Here is a 19,164-nt window from a genome sequence, read left to right on the forward strand (position 1 = left end):
AAAGCAAAAGACCGACAAAAGTAGATGACAAGAAAATAAATAAATAAATAAAAGAACTCAGCGAAAATGAATCCCAAGTATAAGATTTATATACTACCAGAACAAAAACATACACAGAAACGCTGAGAGAAGAAAAAACTGGGAGAGTGGTTATAAATTCTCAGTGTGGGCGAGGACGGTTATTTTGATTCTTCCTGGATGTATCTTGATAGCTTTGTTAAAGGACTCAACTTTCCTGAGATAAATGGGGATTAAAACTGGTTTATAGGGGCGCCTGGGTGGCTGAGTGGGTTAAGCCGCTGCCTTCGGCTCGGGTCATGATCTCAGGGTCCTGGGATTTCTCTGCTCAGCAGGGAGCCTGCTTCTCTCTCTCTCTCTCTCTCTCTCTCTCTCTCGATGCCTGCCTCTCCATCTGCTTGTGATTTCTCTCTGTCAAATAAATCATAAAAAATAAAATCTTAAAAAAAAAACTGGTTTATATATAGGGGTAGCATTGGTTGGGGAAAGGGGACCTCGAAGCCTATCTCTATATGAATATTAAAAATGAAATAAAATAAATAGAAAAATAGAAAAGCAAAAGAAAAACACAGGTATACGTCTCAAAAAACGTTCAGGTTAAAAGGTTACTATGGAATTTGATGTACTGATCATCTCTTTGTGATGGTAAATAGGTTAAAAAGTGATATAAAATGAAAAGAACAAGAATAGTGGGAACAAATTAAAAATAAAAGTTGTATCTATGAAGTAGTGGTGGTTGTCCTCTTGTTTGTTTGTTTGTTTGTTTGTTTTCTGGCTGACTTTCTGGGGGAAGGGCCTGCCATGTGGTTTTTCAGGGAGTCTTGCTAGAGTTAAGTCCTCCCGCCCCCCATCAAGGGGCTGGGCTCTGAAGAAACTGGTTTTTCAGGCTTTTGTTCCCTGGAGGTTTTTTGGTTGGTTTGTTTGTTAGTTTGTTTTTTCCCCCCTTGGTGGCTTTTGGTGGTTCTTTGGAGGTTCAGAGGAAAGCAAACTGCACCCAGAGCTCCCTCTCAGAGAAGCCTTAGTCTGTTCGCCTCTGGGTGCACCGGAGCACATAAACTCCCCCCTCCGCCGCTGGCAGAGCATGTCCCCAGTCACGGTCTCTGGGGTCACAGGAACTCCCGCTTGTACCCCAAACCACGAGAAATCCTAGCCACGGCTGTCTGGGCAGGTCCAGACCGCCAGAGAGGTCCCAAGCAGCCATTGTAGCGCACTGAGACTTTCCCTCCAGCTGGCCCCTGGCTGGGAGTGCTCAGACTTTCCGGGTCTGAGAGAGCGTGGGCTGGCACCTGCACGCACCTCTCTCAGGGGACGGTGTGGGGCGTGACTCAGACTCTGGTCGTGCAGCGTTCGTGCAGACTGCAAAAGGCTGTGGTTCTGCTGGCTGGTGTCCACTCCCTCATGGGCGCCACCACCCAGACATTCTCAGGCGTGCCTGTGGCTCAGGGGCCATCCTGGGTCCATGGGCTTAAGTCCCTGTCCCTAACCACCCAATTCCACCAATTTCCCCTTAAGATCTTTTGCTCTTTTTGAGTGCTTTCAACCAGACTCCAAGTTAATGCTGGTCCCTATTATGCCCGAGTTTTTGTGTCTGAGAGACCGCCAAGGAGCCAAGCACCGATGCAATCACACAAGGGCTTATTTGACAAGCTTAAGCTTGGGCCCAAGTATACCCGATGACGTGGAGTAGGGACTTGGACCCCGAACCAGATTACAGTCAGAGTTTTTAAAGGCAGAGCAGGGGTGTCAGTAGGTGATTCAGCCACGACTACTAGCCCTATGTTCCTGTTTTTTTCCTTTTTCTTTCTGACATGATCTATTACAACGTCAAACCATGTTGTTCCTGTTTTTTCCTTTTTCTTTCTCACATGATCTATTATAACATCAAGCCATATTATTCCTGACATGAGCTATTACAATGATAAGCCATCCTATTTCTGATTGATCTTTGTGTTTGCTCCAGTCAGTCTTCCTGGAGCTGTCCTATTCATTGTAATTGCTCTGGTCAGTCTTCCCAGAGCCAGGGGGCATTTACCGGTCCCAGAGACCTAAGATGGCTGCTGGGGCCAAGATGGCTGTACTTATGTCAAGGCTTGGGGTGGGTACAGCCTTGTTTTTTTCGGCCTCAACAATCCCCAATCACAGGGCACTCTTGTATTGGGGTATTACTTTCCAATGGGTCGCTTCTGGTGGCACCCTCCCCCTTTTGTTTATCTTCCATCATCAGTCTGATGTTTCCACTCTGCTTTACCTGCCCACTTGTGTCTTCTTCCCCCATAGAGATCCAGAAGTATATAATTCTAATCTCAGGCTGATTTCATGGGTGATCAGAGTTCTTTGGTAGGAAATAAGCTCACATTAGGGGACTGGGTGAAACAGCGCCTCTTTCTTCTCTGCCATCTTGTCTCCCCAGGTAATAATCGCCCCTATATTTTCTTTATTTGACACAGAGAGAGAACAACAGAGGGAGAGGGAGAAATAGACTCCCCAGTGAGCAGGTAGCCTGATGTGGGACTCAATCCCAGGAGCCTGGGATCCTGACCTGAGCCAAAGGCAGACACTTAACTGACTGAGCCACCAAGCTGCCCCTCATTCCTTTTAAATATTCTCTATTTGGTAAGACACTGTTATTAAACTTCCCTTTAGTTCTTTATACTTGGTTTCCTTTAGTTCCTTGAGCATATTTATACTAGTGATTAAAAATCTTTGTCTAGGGGTGCCTGAGTGGCTCAGTGGGTTAAAGCCTCTGCCTTCTGCTCAAGTCAAGATCCCAGGGTCCTGGGATCGAGCCCCACATCGGGGGGTCTCTGCTCAGCGGGGAGCCTGTTTCCCCCACTCTCTCTGCCTGCCTCTCTACCTACTTGTGATCTCTGTCCATCAAATAAATAAAATCTTTAAAAAAAAATCTTTGTCTAGTGCAGCCTAATATCTGGGCTTCCTCAGGGACACGTTCTATTTGTTGCTTATTTTTTGCCTATGTATGATCCATACTTTCTAGTTTCTTTGCAATTTTTAAAATGTGAAATTCAGATTATTTCCTCCCTGGGCTTTGTTTTGGCTGCTATTTGTTGGTTTTGTTTCTGCTGTTCGTTTAGTGACTTTTATGAAGCAATTCTGTGAAGTCTGTATTCTTTTTTTTTTAAGATTTTATTTATTTAGGGGTGCCTGGGTGGCTTAGTCATTAAGGGTCTGCCTTCAGCTCAGGTCATGACCCCAGAGTCCTAGGATCAAGCCCCACACTGGGGTCCCTGCTCCATAGGAAGCCTGTTCTCCCTCTCCCTCTCCCTCACCCCCTGCTTGTGTTCCCTCTCTGTCAAATAAATAAGTAATGTGTTTTTTAAAAAGATTTTATGCATATATTTGAGAGATTGAGAGAGAGAGAGAGAGAGCACAAGGTGGGGGAGGGTTAGGAGGAGATGCAGGCTCCCCATGGTACATATCTATATGTGTGTTCATATAGATATATACAAACACAATGGAATACTATTTAGCCTTAAAAAAGGGAAGTACTGGCATATGCTACAGCATGGATGAACCTTGAAGACATGATGCTGAGTGAAAGAAGTCAATCATGAAAAGACAAATATTGTATGTTCCCACTCTTATGAGAGTAGTCAAATTCATAGAAACACAAAGTCAAATGGTGGTTTCCAGGGTCCGTGGGGAGGAGGGAGAGAATGGGGACTTGTTATTTTGGAGAACTGTTTCCTAACATTGAGAAAATACTAAACACCACTGAACGGTACACTTAAAAATGCTTAAGATGGTAAATTTACATTGTGTGTATTTTACAATTAAAAGTACATGAACATTTACTCTGTGCCTGGCATTCTCTTTTTTAAGATTTTATTTATTTATTTGACAAAGACAGAGACAGCAAGAGAGAGAACACAAGTAGGGGGAGTGGGAGAGGGAGAAGCATGCTTCCCACTAAGCAGGGAGCCTAATGCGAGGTTATCCAGGACTCTGGGATCATGACCTGATCCCGAGGCAGAAGCTTAACGTCTGGGCCACCCAGGCGCCCCATGTGTCTGGCATTGTTTGGATACCCAGTGTCTGCATATAGTGGGTACCCCTGGTCTTTCCCTCTCAGGCACACTTGGCAGCTGACACGTCATCACCTTCTTGAAGTGCGTTTTCACTTGACTTCCAGGAATCCCTTCTGGGTTCTGTTCCTGCCTCACTGACTGTTCCTATTGGGTCTTTTGCGGACTCCTGCTCATTGCCCTGACTCCTGTACCTTGGGAATGCCTGAGGACCTCATCTGCACTCACTCCCTAGAGTATCTTCTCTAGTTTCATGCTTTAAATAACATTGATATTCTGGCCGCTCCTACATGTGTATCTCCCTCCAGCCTGTAGCTCTCTTCCTGATCTTCTGTCCTCTCCAACCACCTACACAACATCTCTGCATGATTATCTCATAAATATTTCAGACTCTGGAAAAACAAAACCAAACTCCCAATTTCCCTTCTCAAATCTGCTTCTCCAACTGATTCCTAGGTGAATTAAAGCCTTTTGAATCATTTTTGACTCCTATCTTTCTCACACCCTATCTCCAGTCCAACATGTCCTTTCAACTCTACCTTCAAAATAATTCCAGAATGCATCTTATCACTTCCACTGCCCAGTATCCAAGCCACCAGAAACCATTGTCTGATTTACTGTAACAGCCTCCTAACTGCCCTCCTTGCTTACCTTTTCCCTGCTCTCCTTTGGTCTTCACAAAGCAGGCAACCCTCTTTGAAAAGGCAAGCCTGCTCATGTCTCTGTCCTCACCTCCAGACTCTCCAGTGGCTCCCAATCTCAGAACAGGAGCCAAAGCCTTCACTTTTTTTTTTTTAATTTTGACCTATGAAGCCTAGCATGATCTGCTCCTGACCCCATAACTCTGTGACCTCCTCTCTCAAGCTGTACCCTTGCTGTTCCTTTTGCCCACACTGCTCTTCCCCCAAATTTCCATATGACTCATTCCCTCTCTTCAGGTCTCTGCTCAAATGTCACCCTATCACAAAAGCTTCTCTGACACCCCAAATAAAGTAGCAACCCCTACCTCTACCCCAGCTCTTCCTATCTCCTAATCCTTTCCCCCTCCATTAGCAGTTAAGTATATGTTCATCAGCTTACTCCCTAGAGGACAAGGATATTGTTCTGCTTCTAGTTCTATTCCCAGCATTTCATACAGTGTGCCTGATGTGTTGTAGGGATTTAATAAATGAATGACTGAATGTTCAACGATTTGTTGTGAAATGGAGGCCTGTGGAAATCAAGATGCTACTTTTCAAAACACCAGAGTAAAACTTAAACAATTCTTCAAGCCACAAATAATCCATTTTCCAGGATGCATTAAAGAGAAAGATGAATTCAGTGAGCCACACTCACAAAAGAAGATGAAATGTTTGAGGAGAGACTCTTAATATTGAAGTTGGCCCAAATGGACCCGAGCAGTCATGTTAGCTTCAAGATCCACACTTTGAACAAGATGTTGACAGAGATGTAAGTACTTAAAACTTGGTCCCACAAATCTGGAATGCCTAAACATTCATCCAAGTTTGGATTTCTTCATCAGGTTACTTGGTCATTGAAACTTGGTCCTTTTGATCCCGAAACCCTTCCTCATAACAACTTTGTATGACAGGAATGTGCATCATTCTTCACTCTCTGGTGACTGTCTGATTAAAACACAGCATTAAGTAAATAAACAGACCACTGGTTTGAGAAGCAAACTGAAGAGGATTTAAACACTTAGGAACCCATCTTCATTCAAATAAGATGTAAAGCCCTATTTGTTTCAGTGTAAAGGTGAGATTAAACATTCATTGTGGAGGTGAGGATGGGTTGATACCTTTATAACCAGAAAGTTTAACAGCTTTGATTAACTGTTCTAAGTGTGGTCTGGGATCTCTTATGGAGGTCCTTGAGAATCTTTCAAGGGGTCTGGAGGTCAGCAGTGTTTTCACGATACTAAGACATTATTTGCCTTTTTCACACTCATTCTCTCACAAATGCATAGTAGAGTTTTTGGGAGGACATCAAATATGTGATACCACAAGAGATTGAACTCAGGAACATATATGAGAATCTAGCTTTTTTCTATTAAACCAGACATTAAAGAAATTTGCAGACATGTAAAATGATGCCATTCTTCTAACTAAATATTTTTTGTTCTGTTTTGGAAAATGCTGTTTATGTTAACACGTGATTTTGATTTTGATTTTTATAAAGATTTTATTTATTTATTTGACAAAGAGACACATATCAAGAGAGGGAACACATGCAGGGGAAGTGGGAGAGGGAGAAAGCAGGCTTCCCCCGAGCAGGGAGCCCAATGCAGGGCTCAATGCCAGGACCCCAGGATCATGACCCAAGCCAAAGGCAGACGCTTAACGACTGAGCCATCCAGGTACCCCAACATGTGATTTTAAAAAAGGATGACAGTTCAGGGCACCTGGGTGGCTCATTCAGTTAAGATTCTGCCTTTGGCTCAGGTCGTGATTCTGGGATCCTGAGATGGAGCCCAGCATCATGAGGCTCCCTGCTCAGTGGGGAGCCTGCTTCTTCCTCTGCCTGTCGCTCCACCTGCTCCCTGGGCTTCCTCTCTCTCTCTCTCTCTCTCTGTCAAATAAATAAAATCTTTAAAAAAGAAACAAAAACCAAAACCTAAAAAGGATGGCAATTCTTTAAGAATGTAGCTTTTAGGGGAGCTCCGAGCCCATTTTCCTCCCTTCATCCTGTTAGGCTGTTGGTTTTCGTTGGTATGATGGAGTGGGGTGAGGAGGACAGGAATAAAGCCATTAAAATGTCACAAAGCTCATTCTTACCAAGATTCAGACACTTTTCTTGAATAAATGCTCCTCAGATTGTTTCAAGCTGATGCCTATATTGGCTAACTGCCTACAACTCCCAGAAAGTTAATTTGGATTTTCTTTTGCTATTGTTGTTGGCCAGTGTTTTCACTACTTGTAAGGAGGAATGGATTTGGGGGTTCCTTACTCTACCATTCAGAAAGTGCTATCCTCTTTTATTTTTTTTTAAAGATTTTATTTATTTATTTTGAGAGAGAGAGAGCATGAGAGGGGAGAAGGTCAGAGGGAGAAGCAGACCCCCTGTGGAGCCGGGAGACAGATGTGGGACTTGATCCTGGGACTCCAGGATCATGACCTGATCCAAAGGCAGTCGCTTACCCGACTGAACCACCCACGTACCCTGTGCTATTCTCTTTTAAACATATTGCCCTACTGTCTTCTTGTTTTCATTATTGCTAATAAGAAATCTGATGTCATTCTTCTCTTTTTTCTCCCTTATGTAATACATCTTATTTCTCTGGCTGCTTTTAGGATTTTCTCTGTTATTATTGGTTTGGAGTAATTTCATCACAATGTGCCTTTGTGTAATATTTTCCATGTTTCTTACAGTGGAGTTCTTTGAACTTCTTGGATCTTCAGGTTTATATTTTTCACTATTTTGGGGAAGGTTTTTTTCCAGTGTTCCAACATTCATTGTTTATGTACCACACCCTTCGGAAATTACTTCTTCACATATTTTTTCTGTCCCCCTTCCTCTCCTTTGGGGATTCTATTTTCCTGCATATAAGGCCATTTGAAATTGTCCCATAGCTTATTTATGCCCTCTTTATTTATTTATTTAGAATTCTTTATTTTTATTTTTTTTAACTTTATTTATTTATTTGAGAGAGAGAAAGAGAGAACACAAGCAAGAGAAGCGGCAGGCAGAGGGAGAGGGAGAAGCAGGCTCCCTGCTGAGCAGGGAGCCCAATGTGGGGCTTGATCCCAGGACCCCAGGATCATGACCTGAGCCAAAGGCAGACATGTAACCAACTGAGCCATCCAGGTGCCCCTAGATTCTTTATTTTCCTGTTCCATTTTGTTAGTTTCTATTGTTATGACTTCAAGTCACCCATGTTTTCCTTCTGTTATGTCTAGTCATTAATCCTATTCAGTGTATTTTTCTGTAATTCACATACCACATAATTCATTTAAAGTGTACAATTCTCTTAGTATACTGTTGTGCAACCACTACCAAAATCAGTTTTAGAACATTTTCATCCCCCACAAAAGAAACCCCATACCCCTTAGCAATCAGTGCCCTTTTCATCCCAATCAATGCCCCACCCCTGCCCCCATGCCCCCTTCGCTGCTTCCATAGGTCCTAGGCAACCACTAATCTATTTTCAGTCTCTATGGACTTACTTGTTTGGGACATTTCATAAATGGAATCACACAGTATGAGGTTCTTTGCTGACTGACTTCTTTCACTTAGCAAACTATTTTCAAGGTTTTTTCATGTTGCGATATGTACCTCCTGCTTCCTTTTATGCCTGGTCATGTCTGTTTGGAAAACAGACATCATAAATTTTACTTTTTTAGGGCCTGTATTTCTTTTAAATATTTCACTTATTTATCTGAGATAAAGAGAACATAAGCAGGGAGCAGGTTGGGGCAGAAGGAGAGGCAGACTCCCTATTGTGAGCAGGGAGCCCAACATGGGGCTCCACCCCAGGACCCTGCAATCAAGACCTGACCTAAGGCAGATGCTTAACTAACTGAGCCACCCAGGCACTCAGAGAGATCTGTTGGGATGTGTTAAGTCTGACATACTTTATGAGACATCCACAGGAATATGTCAAACAGGCCACAACACATGTAAGTCTGGCATTCGGCAAAAAGGTCTAGGCTAGAGGCCTAAATTAGTGGATCTCCCAATAATTAAGGCTATGAGACAAAATGAAGTCACCTAGGGAAGGAATATTGCCTAAAAAAGCAAGAGGGCCAGAGTCATACCCAGGGATACTCTAATATTTGGGAATCGGATAAAGGTATAAGAGTAGCAAGAAATATAGAAGAGTGATGGACATTGGAAAGGGTATGTGCTATGGTGAGTGCTGTGAATTGTGTAAGCCTAACAATTCACAGACCTGTACCCCTGAAACAAATAATAGATCGTACATTCATAATAATAATAACAACAAAAGAAATGTAGGAGAAAAACCAAGAGAGTGAGAGTAAGAAACTGGAATGCACCAGTCACAGGAGAGGGTGCCTGCCGTTAGGGAGGTGACTGCTGGTTTAACAGGATTATTATTCACGGGTGATCTGGTTAAGAGCAATCTCAGAGACATGGGAGTGGCAGGACCCAAACTGAATTAAGTTAAAAATGATCTGGGACACGAGGAAGTAGAGACTGAAGAAAGCCAGAAAATTGGCTTTGCCAAGGATCATAGTAGTGGAGTCACACCTAGGACAGGATATGGAGCCCCAATTCACAGTATGTTGACATCATACTTGAAACGGCCTAGATGGCCATCAGTACGAGAAGAGTTGAACCATGCTACATTTATTCCATGGAATGCCATGAATCAGTTAGAAAGATGGGATGCCTGGGTGTCTCAGTTGGTTAGGCAAAGATCTTGGGGATCTGCTGCCTTTGGCTCAGGTTATGAAACCAGAATCCTGGAATCGAGTCCCGCATTGGGCTCCTTGCGCAGCGGGGAGCCTGTTTCTCTCTCTGCCTTGCCTACCGCCCTGCCTGTTTGTGCTCTCTCTCTCTCTGACAAATGAATAAATAAATCTCTAAAAAAAAAAAAAAAGGTTGGAATTGAAACAGATATCCATTATATATTAATAGAAACTTTAAAAAGCATCAAAGCAATACTTGAGAGAAAGTAAAGCATGGGTAGACGGTATCAATGTCAACAACCTCATTGTAACGTTTTACCATCATTTGCATGTTAATGTAAATGCGGGAAACGTAATGTAATGCGGGAAACCCTTAAAAGTACATCTGAATTCTCTGTATTATTTCTCAAAACTACGTGTGAATCCAGTTACCTCCAAAGTTAAAAGCTGAATTAAAAAGTATTTCCAGTATGCACACCATTGGGCTTTTTTTCCGCAGTAAGCACGTGTACCTCTCCCCATTAAAACCTCATTTTTCATTCTGTAAACAAAATCAAGCGAGGGGAGGGGCTGTCTTCCCTTGGGCAAAAGGAGTTTCAGCTTTCAAGGTCTCCAGGTCCGCGCCCGCCTCCGGCCTCCCCCACTCGCCTCTCTAGAAATCCGGGAGGACTAGTATTTCCAACAAGAAAGGCCACTCTAGCCCACCTCGGAGGCCCAAGTCTTGTTAGCCCAGAAAGTTAACGCCTCTCGCTCTCAGAGCAGGAGCGAGCTGGGGAATGGTCGGCCCTACTCCGCTCAGCGACGCCAAGTCTCTGTCGCACCCGCCTCGGCTCCCTCAGACAGCCAGGCCCTCGCAGAGCCTCGCCAGGGGATGCAGCTATGGCTCGCGTTGCTCCAAAGGCCTGGAAACCGGGTGAGCAAGGTTGTGGCCGCGTTTTCCGGCCGGGATGAGTCACTTCCGGTTACAGACTCCCTCCCCCCGGAAGTGAGACCTGATGTAAACACCGGAGCCGGGCGTCAGGGCCCGGGAGGTCAGAAAACCGGGCCGCGGGCGGCACCGACAGCAGGGGTTGGGATCGGGAACGCACGGAGGTCAGGTCAGTGCAGGCAGTGGGGAACTGGGGCATGATCCCAGATTTGGTTGGAGTCTGGGGGAGGGTTGGGGCGGGAGGGGCCCTTGAACAGAGATCTTGGTAGATGGGGGCGCGGCTCAGACAGGAAGCTTAAGTGGGTGCCTGGGTTGGAAGTAGTATGAGGGCGGTCTTGGACTTGAGGAAGTGGAGGGAAGTGAGGCATCCCGGGGCAGGGTTCTTAAGTGTTAAAGATCTTTGGAATGGGCGTCCAAAAAAGGGTCTTGGAAGGTGGGGCTCTCCAAAGAATGAGTCTCTGGGGACAGAGGCAGTCCAGTGGAGGTGGTACAAAGTGGGGGAAGGTAGGTTTGCGCTCTTGGAGGATGGGGAGGGGGTGTGCTTAGGCAAAGATCTTGGGGAGATGGGAGTTTGAAGGCTGTATGGGTGCTCTAGGACAGGAATCTTAGAGGGGTCTGGGGCAGGTGTCTTGGTGGGGTTGAGCTGTGCCAGGTATGGGTTTGGGGAGGTGTGTCCTGGGCAAGTCTTGATGGGGAGGGGTTGCCCTGGGGCAGGGTGTTTGGGGAAGAGGGTCGAGAATCTGTAGGAGGAATGTAAGGGGAATGGGATTCCTGGGAGTAAGTTCAAGCCAGTCGATATTGGAGTCAGGGACAGAAAAGCACACAGGAGGGGATGTCCCGGGGTGTGTGATTTGGAGTGATAGGGGAATCTGATGTAGGGTCATTAGGGCATAAGGAGGTCTGGGAGGAAATCCAGGCTGGCCCTGGTTAGGCAGAAATTAGCATGGCATGAGAAGGGGTCATCTGGAGAGAGGCAAGGGGTCCCCAAGAGGTTTGGAGAAGCCTGGGAGGAGTAAGGTGTGAGAGGACTCTGAGATGGTGGAATAGGTTGGGAGCTTCAGCCGGGCATAAGAAGGGGAAGGCCTGTGGGTGGTAGACCAAACATGGCAAGTCTCAGGGCCAGGTCAGGGAGGTTCGGGGTCCTAGCCCCTTTCTCTGTTTATTGACAGGTGGAGTTGGATGGTAGGTCCAGGTGTGAAGATGAGAAACGAATGGGGGGTGGTTGCAGGCCATTAGGGCCAGGGTTGACTGGCAGTGGGGAGAAGATATCACTAGGGCACCCTCTACCCCATTACTTCCTGGCACTCAGTGAGGGCCATGGAGTAAGAGGGAGGTGGGGAGTCCAGCAAAGTCAAGGTGGGCCTGGAGCTGGGGTCAACCAAGTGTGAGAAGATGGAGGAGTTCCTCCATGCCCTTTGGGGTCTCGGGAGCATAGAGTGGAGACCCCAGAACTATCCCCCAGTTTTGTTGTCTTTGTAGTTGCACTGGAGGCAGTAAGTAGCAGAGGAGGAAGAAGAAGAAATAATTTGGGGAAAGGAGTTCTAGGACTTGGAGGGCAAACACCAGACTCTTCCCAACTCTATCCCCATTTGTGTTCAGGGAAGCAATCCTGGACCATGACTCAGCAGCCGCTTCGAGGAGTGACCAGTCTACGTTTCAACCAAGACCAAAGTGAGAGAGGCTCGTGCTTTCACCCTTGTAGTTGGGAGGGAGGAAGGGAAAGAATGGTCAGAGGTGGGTATTAAGCCCCTAGCTTCCACCTGGGCATCAGCCGAGGCAGCCAGAATTTCCCCCTTCCACCAGGCTGCTTTTGCTGTGCTATGGAGACCGGTGTGCGCATCTACAACGTGGAGCCATTGATGGAGAAGGGGCATCTGGGTGAGCTGTTGGCAGGGGAGGGGCAGTGGGCAGAAGGGGTGGGTCGGGCATTGGCTCCCACCCCTACTGACACCCTGGTCCTTGTCCAGACCACGAGCAGGTGGGCAGCATGGGCCTGGTGGAAATGCTGCACCGCTCCAACCTGCTGGCCCTAGTGGGTGGTGGTAGCAGCCCCAAGTTCTCGGAGATCTCAGGTAAGTGCCTTCATCCCCTCCTGCCCTTGGCCCCGACTCCCTGGAATCCTGGCTTCCTCCAGGCACCCCCAAGGCGTGGGCAGATGAAGATGTTAGAGCACCTCAGAGTCACACAGTGAGGCCTACAGCTTGGAAGTCACGGAGCTCATTGCTTGAGAAGCTTGGTGTTTTGCTTTTGCTTAACACTAACTGAATGCCTCATGTATGCCTTGTCCTTCCCTCCAGAGCACTTGCTGTGAGCCTGGTACTGTTCTAAGCACTTTACAGATACTAACTCATTTAATCCTCACGGTACCTCTATGGAGCAGGAAGTATTGTTATCCCCATTTTTACAATGAAGAAACCGACGTCCAGAGAGGTCAAGGGACTTTTCCAAAGTCACACAACCAATAGGTCTTAAAATCTTGGAGACATCTCAGCTGTGCCCTCTTGCTTTGGGCCTCAGGAGCCATCTTGCTTTAAGGCTTTTTGCTAATCCCCTTGGGACATGGCAGGAGAGGCCCTAGGCGAGTCACAGAGCCCTAGGATTCATCACGGAAGTCTCTTAGGGGTATGGACTGGGAGCCCGGCGGCAGAGCTAGTTACTGATGGGAAGTTCCAGGCCTGGGTGTGAATCCCTGCTTGGTTGCTAACGGGCAGTGAGGTCCTTGGCCCAATAACTCAGCCCCCTCGAGCATCGGTTTCTTCATCTGTAAATGAGTATAACCGTCTGAGAAACCTGCGCCCTCGGGAATCACACCCACAGGTGCTCATGCTGCATGAGGCTCACACTGGTGTCAGCAGAAGGTTAAGCAAGTGGGCTGAGGTCCCATGGGGAGTAGGGGTGGGTCTTGTGTCACCAGGGCTGCCCCGCACCCTAAACCTTGGCCCCGACAACGTACCCACCTGCCCAGCAGTGCTGATCTGGGACGATGCCCGGGAGGGCAAGGACTCCAAGGACAAGCTGGTGCTGGAGTTCACCTTCACCAAGCCAGTGCTGGCTGTGCGCATGCGCCATGACAAGTGAGCCTGGGGGGGACTGGGCTGGGGGAGGTAGGAGGTCCCCACAGCAGCAAGAGGGCTAGTCCTCCATGGGCATCCTGCCCTCCCCTCATGGACCTCCTCTACTGTGTGATCCCCACAGAATTGTGATCGTGCTGAGGAACCGCATCTACGTGTACTCCTTCCCCGACAATCCCCGAAAGCTGTTCGAGTTTGACACTCGAGACAACCCCAAGGGTGAGAGGACCCGGATGTGCAGGTGTGAGGGCAGGAGGCAGTGGACAGGGTGGAAGTGAGAGAACGCCAGGGGCGCCCAGAGAAGCTAGGAAAGGGGCAGGGCGAGAGTCCCTGTGCAGAGAGGCACATATTCCCAGTCTGTCTGTCTTTCCATCCATTAGGCAGTTCTGTCTTCCCACGCCTGGGGGCCCCAGAGAGCAGGGAAGGAGCACCCAGTAAGGACATTGCGTGGCTGTGCCAGGGATCCTTGGGCCCTCACTGGTGGCAAGCCAGGCAGATGGCAGGCCCCCCTGAGAGTTCTTTGGGGGCCATATATCACGGAAGGTCAAAGTCTGGGCCTTACGCAGCTTCTCTCTATTCCGAGACCCTGCCGGGCCCATGGCCTGGGCCCTGCCTCCCCTTTACCAGCCTACCCCCTCCCCCAACACTTTGTCCTCACACCCTAGGGCTTTGTGACCTCTGCCCCAGCCTGGAGAAGCAGCTGCTGGTGTTCCCTGGACACAAGTGTGGGAGCCTGCAACTTGTGGTGAGCCATCCAGGGGGCAAGTGTAGGTGTGTGGGCGGCTGGGCTGGCCCATTCTGTGGACGCTTGGCCTCCGCCTTCCATACTACCCCAAGCCCAGACTGCTCCTCCTCCCACAGGACCTGGCGAGCACGAAGCCTGGCACTTCCTCTGCTCCCTTCACCATCAACGCCCATCAGAGCGATGTGGCCTGCGTGTCCCTGAACCAGCCAGGCACGGTAGTGGCCTCTGCCTCCCAGAAGGGCACCCTGATTCGCCTTTTTGACACACAGTCCAAGGAGAAACTGGTAGAACTGCGCCGAGGCACTGACCCTGCCACCCTTTACTGGTGAGCACAGGGTATGTGCGGCGGGCTGCGTGACCCTGTGACCCTCTGCCACCTGACCCGTGTGCATCACTGCCAATGTGTCTTCTAGTATCAACTTCAGCCATGACTCCTCGTTCCTCTGCGCTTCCAGTGATAAGGGCACAGTCCATATCTTTGCTCTAAAGGACACCCGCCTCAACCGCCGCTCTGCGTGAGTACTCCCTGCCCGGCCCTACCCTGTCCCCCATCCCCCTGCCTGTGTCCCACACCTGGGCTCAGCCAGTGCTGCCTGCAGGCTGGCTCGCGTGGGCAAGGTGGGGCCTATGATTGGGCAGTACGTGGACTCTCAGTGGAGCCTGGCGAGCTTCACCGTGCCTGCCGAGTCAGCCTGCATCTGCGCCTTCGGTCGCAATACTTCCAAGAACGTCAACTCTGTCATTGGTGAGTGGGAATAGCTCTTGCCTCTCAACCAGGGGTGCTGCATGGGCAAAGTCCTGCAGTTTGGACCTGCAGGAATTTCAGGGCATGGGAAGCCTGAGAGAGCTAGAGCGGGCAGCTCAACTCCATCGCCAGAGGGATGGCCTGAACAAAGGCTTGGAGGTAGACTGTAGGCCATGGGACACCGTCGAGAATTGGAGTGGGTGGCTTCGGCAGCCTTTAACCTTTCACCCGTTCTCCCCCCCTCCCACCCCCCCCTCCCCGCTTTCAGCCATCTGTGTAGATGGGACCTTCCACAAATATGTCTTCACTCCTGATGGAAACTGCAACAGAGAGGCTTTTGATGTGTACCTTGACATCTGTGATGACGATGACTTTTGAGGACACTGTGGGTTGTGTGAGGGACCTGCCGTGCTAGATTGCAAAGCCTTCAGGGGATCAGGAGTGCCATGGAAGCTGCCAGCCAGCAAGCAGTAATGGGGCAGGTGCCCACCTTCCAAACAGCAGTGCAATGCCTACACAGCTCTCCCCCAAAAAAGCTTGGGGACTGTGTGCCTGCAGGACCAGGCCAGGGACCCATGGAGGGAGGAGACCCCCCTGGGACTCCCAGCCTGAAGACTGCTAGCAACCTAGAGGGAGTGCCCTAATTCACCTGTGGGGATTAAAAAACCTTCCCAGAAAGAGACATCTCTGATGTGGTGACTATGAATTTTTAAAAAGGCCCTCAAGAGTATTTATGGCTGGACCTGGGGTGCAGGGGTGGGGCCGGAGGAGATGCAGCTGAAAAAGACCTGCGGGAGTTCCAAGTAGGTGTGGCCCTCTTGAACTCTAACAGTGGGATCCTGCAATCCTGCCCAAGTCTGACAGTCCCTATCTGTTTGTCCCAGAATGTGTTACTGCATGTCCTGGAAGGTCGGGATTACTGTGTTCTTGAGCTGTCAGCACGGCTAGGAACCGCCCCTTGGGCGCCCCCACCTGGGGGTTGATGGGAGCGCCTCGCCCGGCGGCGAAGACTTGATTTCCCGGCAGCCCCTGCTGCCTTGCACTTCCGGCGTGTTGCTGGCATTTCTGGTCACGTGCATTGCTGCTACGTAGTCCGTCGAGGTGGCTGAAAGAGCAACTGCTGGACCCAGACTCCATTTCCCGGTGTCCCTCGCGGCGGCGCAGGGTATAACGGGGGTTGTAGTCCGGCCTCTCTTCTGGCTGGTCCAGCTACATCGACCGGCAGGATGTCGGAGGTGCGGCTGCCACCGCTACGTGCCCTGGACGACTTCGTTCTGGGGTCCGCGCGTCTAGCGGCTCCGGATCCGTGCGACCCGCAGCGATGGTGCCACCGCGTCATCAACAACCTCCTCTACTACCAAACCAACTACCTTCTGTGCTTCGTCTTCGGTCTCGCTCTGGCTGGGTGAGGGAGGGAGGGGGAGTCCGGTTGGCCAGGGACTACTGCGGGCTGGAAGGGTGGACCAGTGGGGTTTTGAGGAATGGGAGGGGGATGAAGGCGGAAAGGGCGAGTTCATTAGAGATGGGAAATCTCCGGGGCCTGGGAGGGGAGGCTTGAAGGAAGTCGAACGTGGTTATAAGGAGTGCCTTGGGTGGGATACTAGCGGGTCGGGAGGATGGAGAATGTGGGACTGGAGAGGAAAGTGGGTAAGGAGGTGGACCAGAAGATAAGGAGGGCCTGAAAGTTAAAGTGGGGGTGGAGGGGGAGGACGTGAGTGATGGGGCCAGATTAAAGCGGCCTTGGAGGACTTCGGGCAGAGACAGGGACAGGGTTGGGAGGGTGGGCTTGTGGAGGCACTAGGCGTGGAGGGGAGCCTGGTTGTGACTGGAACATTCCAGGAGCATGTACCAGAGACAGGGACAGGGTTGGGAGGGTGGGCTTGTGGAGGCACTAGGCGTGGAGGGGAGCCTGGTTGTGACTGGAACATTCCAGGAGCATGTACCTCTTGGGGAAATTGAACGGAGAGGGAGGGCCCAGTGGTGGAAGGCTTGAGACCAGAGAAGGATGAAGAACCTGGAGGGTCCTGGGCAGGGTAGGATGTTAAGAGTGGTACTGAAAGCATGGAAGGGGTGCTAGCAATGATGGGGGGAGAGATGTACAAGGAGTGGGAACCTGGATGGGGAATTTGAAGGGGAGAAGTCTGGAACGGGTCTTGTAAAGACTCTGGGCCCGCGGAGAGGGAAATGTCTGGAGACAGAAGGCCTGAAAGAGGAATCTACAGGGATGGGCCCAAAGGGTGGATTTGGGGGCGGGTTGGGGTGGAGTCTGAGGGGTTGGAGAGGGGCCCTGCCGGGGTAGGGCTGGAAGAAAAAGAGCTGGTAAGGTCTGAGAGCCTGAAGGCCTAGCGGACTGAGAGGACCTGAAACGGGAGAGCTGAGGAAGATGGGACTGTAGGATTGACGGAAAGGAAATTAGGACCTCCAGGGCTCCTGGGAGTCAGAAGCCCTGGTGGGTGGAACCTCTGGGAGACAGGCTGGCAGGAGTTATCTGCCGGGCTGGAGGTCCCTGAGAGGGGGGAACCAAAGATCATGGGGTACGGGACGGGGTGGATGGGGAGGCTTGGAGGTTGTGCAGCCCTCTTGCCGTCGCCCGGGCTAGCTCAGTTCCATTGTCCTCGCAGGTACGTGCGCCCGCTGCACACCCTCCTAAGCGCGCTGGTAGTGACGGTGGCCCTTGGCGCGCTGGTGTGGGCGGCTGAGACTCAAGCAGCCGTGCGCCGCTGCCGCCGCAGCCACCCCGCCGCCTGCCTGGCCGCAGTGCTTGCCTTCGGCCTCCTTGTTCTCTGGGCCGTGGGCGGCGCTTGCACCTTCCTGCTGAGCATCGCCGGGCCCGTGCTTCGTAAGTATCCGCTACCCGTAGATAGGCCAATAAATGACCGGCGCTTGCGCACAGTGCCAGGCCAGCCCCGCCCTAAGAGGGGGCGGGGACCCCAGGCGGGCGTGGCCACACCGCCTTCGCAAAGCGCCTTCCCGGGCTTTGCCTTCCCTCTTCTGGGAACGCCCCTCTTACTACCGCTCTTTCGGGCCTCGCTCAGAGTATTGAGCGTCCTCCCCGGGCCACGTCCGGGTTACCCTGAGCCCTCCCTGGCCACGCCCCTGTTGCAAGGCTCGTTACTCGGCCACGCTTTCAGATCGCAGGCATCCTGGCCGCTGACCACTTTATTGGCCTGCCCGTGCTCCGGTTCTCCTCTGTGGGCCCCCATTGGCTAAAAGCTGAGGTCTCATCCCACTGACCCTGCTCCTCTCGGCACTGCCCACAGTGATTCTGGTGCACGCCTCGCTGCGCTTGCGAAACCTCAAGAACAAGATCGAGAACAAGATTGAGAGTATTGGTCTCAAGCGGACGCCCATGGGCCTGCTACTGGAGGCGCTGGGACAAGAGCAGGAGGCTGGATCCTAGGGGTCTGGGATCTGTACCCAAGACCTGGAGAACGCCACCCCCACCCTGGCCCTGTAGAGGGACCCAAAGCCCTTTCCCAGCCCTTGAAATAGAGGGCCCCGTCCAGTTCAAAAAGCAGAGGACATCAGCGACCCTGCACACCCCAGGTCCAAAATTGGGATATCCCTGCTACCCAGCGCCTATTACCTAGGGGACCACACTTCCCCAGCCCTGAACCTGGGGCGTGTAGCCCAGAGCATCCGCGGCCAACCTCAAACTCTGGACCCAGAGATACTCCCCCCCCCACCCCCAATCTGGGACCCACCCATCTCCCATGCTCAGCCCCAAAGCTGGGATCTGGGACCAAGGCATTCTCTTGAACCCGGGACTAATATTAGGCTTTTTCAGACCCTATCCTGGCTTTGAAACCAGGTTAGGGCATTGCCAAATCTTGAACCTGGGACCCAGTGTTCCCAGCGCCCATCAGGACAGAGAATTCAGGCATCCTGATGCTGTTGAACCCTTGGTTCCTTGGTTCCGTGTGACCCAAACACTCACCAGTCCCACTTGCCTCTTTCCAGCTCTGCTTAGGGGTTCTGCCCCCTTCTCCAAAGTTCCAGTGATGAGGACCAAGGGGTAGGGTGGGGAGGGGTGGGGGTAGACCCGGAATGGGGCATCTATAATCAGTGTTACTGCAACAATAAAGGCTGGTGCATCGCTCAAGCCAATGTGGGCTTCTGGGGTCAAGTCCATGCGCTTCAGGGGCCAGAAGTGGCCTTCTGCTTTTCAGTTCTGCTGGACTTAGACTAGGTCTCTTTCTGTCAAGTATGCAGACTGAGCAGGGAAGCTCTGCGTTCCTTCATCCA

General features: G+C 50.4%; 2 protein-coding genes across 5 annotated transcripts; both read left to right on the plus strand.

Annotated features, from left to right (window-relative positions):
- The first annotated feature begins 10,157 nt into the window (after positions 1–10,157).
- WDR45 (WD repeat domain 45) lies at positions 10,158–15,601 on the plus strand. Of its 4 annotated transcripts, none has more exons than XM_004755080.3 (11): positions 10,163–10,343; positions 11,958–12,029; positions 12,162–12,236; positions 12,326–12,430; positions 13,324–13,432; positions 13,554–13,648; positions 14,095–14,174; positions 14,291–14,499; positions 14,588–14,689; positions 14,774–14,919; positions 15,188–15,601. In XM_004755080.3, the coding sequence occupies exons 1-11, from the start codon at positions 10,310–10,312 to the stop codon at positions 15,295–15,297; spliced, it is 1,137 nt and encodes a 378-aa protein (XP_004755137.2). In that variant the 5' UTR covers positions 10,163–10,309; the 3' UTR covers positions 15,298–15,601. The 4 variants fall into 4 exon arrangements, with proteins under 4 accessions (XP_044924298.1, XP_004755137.2, XP_012912999.2 ...); XM_013057545.2 differs by having other exon boundaries at positions 10,165–10,343; positions 13,327–13,432; XM_004755078.3 differs by lacking the exon at positions 10,163–10,343 and adding an exon at positions 10,392–10,527.
- Positions 15,602–15,709: 108 nt separating this feature from the next.
- PRAF2 (PRA1 domain family member 2) lies at positions 15,710–19,026 on the plus strand. The gene is made up of 3 exons (XM_004755075.3): positions 15,710–16,324; positions 17,541–17,758; positions 18,180–19,026. Exons 1-3 carry the CDS (start codon positions 16,146–16,148, stop codon positions 18,317–18,319), a joined length of 537 nt encoding a protein of 178 aa, XP_004755132.1. The 5' UTR covers positions 15,710–16,145; the 3' UTR covers positions 18,320–19,026.
- Positions 19,027–19,164: the final 138 nt, after the last annotated feature.

This window comes from Mustela putorius, unplaced genomic scaffold (assembly GCF_011764305.1).
Source record: "Mustela putorius furo isolate JIRA1106 unplaced genomic scaffold, ASM1176430v1.1 tig00003903_pilon_pilon_pilon, whole genome shotgun sequence".
NCBI classification, from domain to species: Eukaryota; Metazoa; Chordata; class Mammalia; order Carnivora; family Mustelidae; genus Mustela; species Mustela putorius.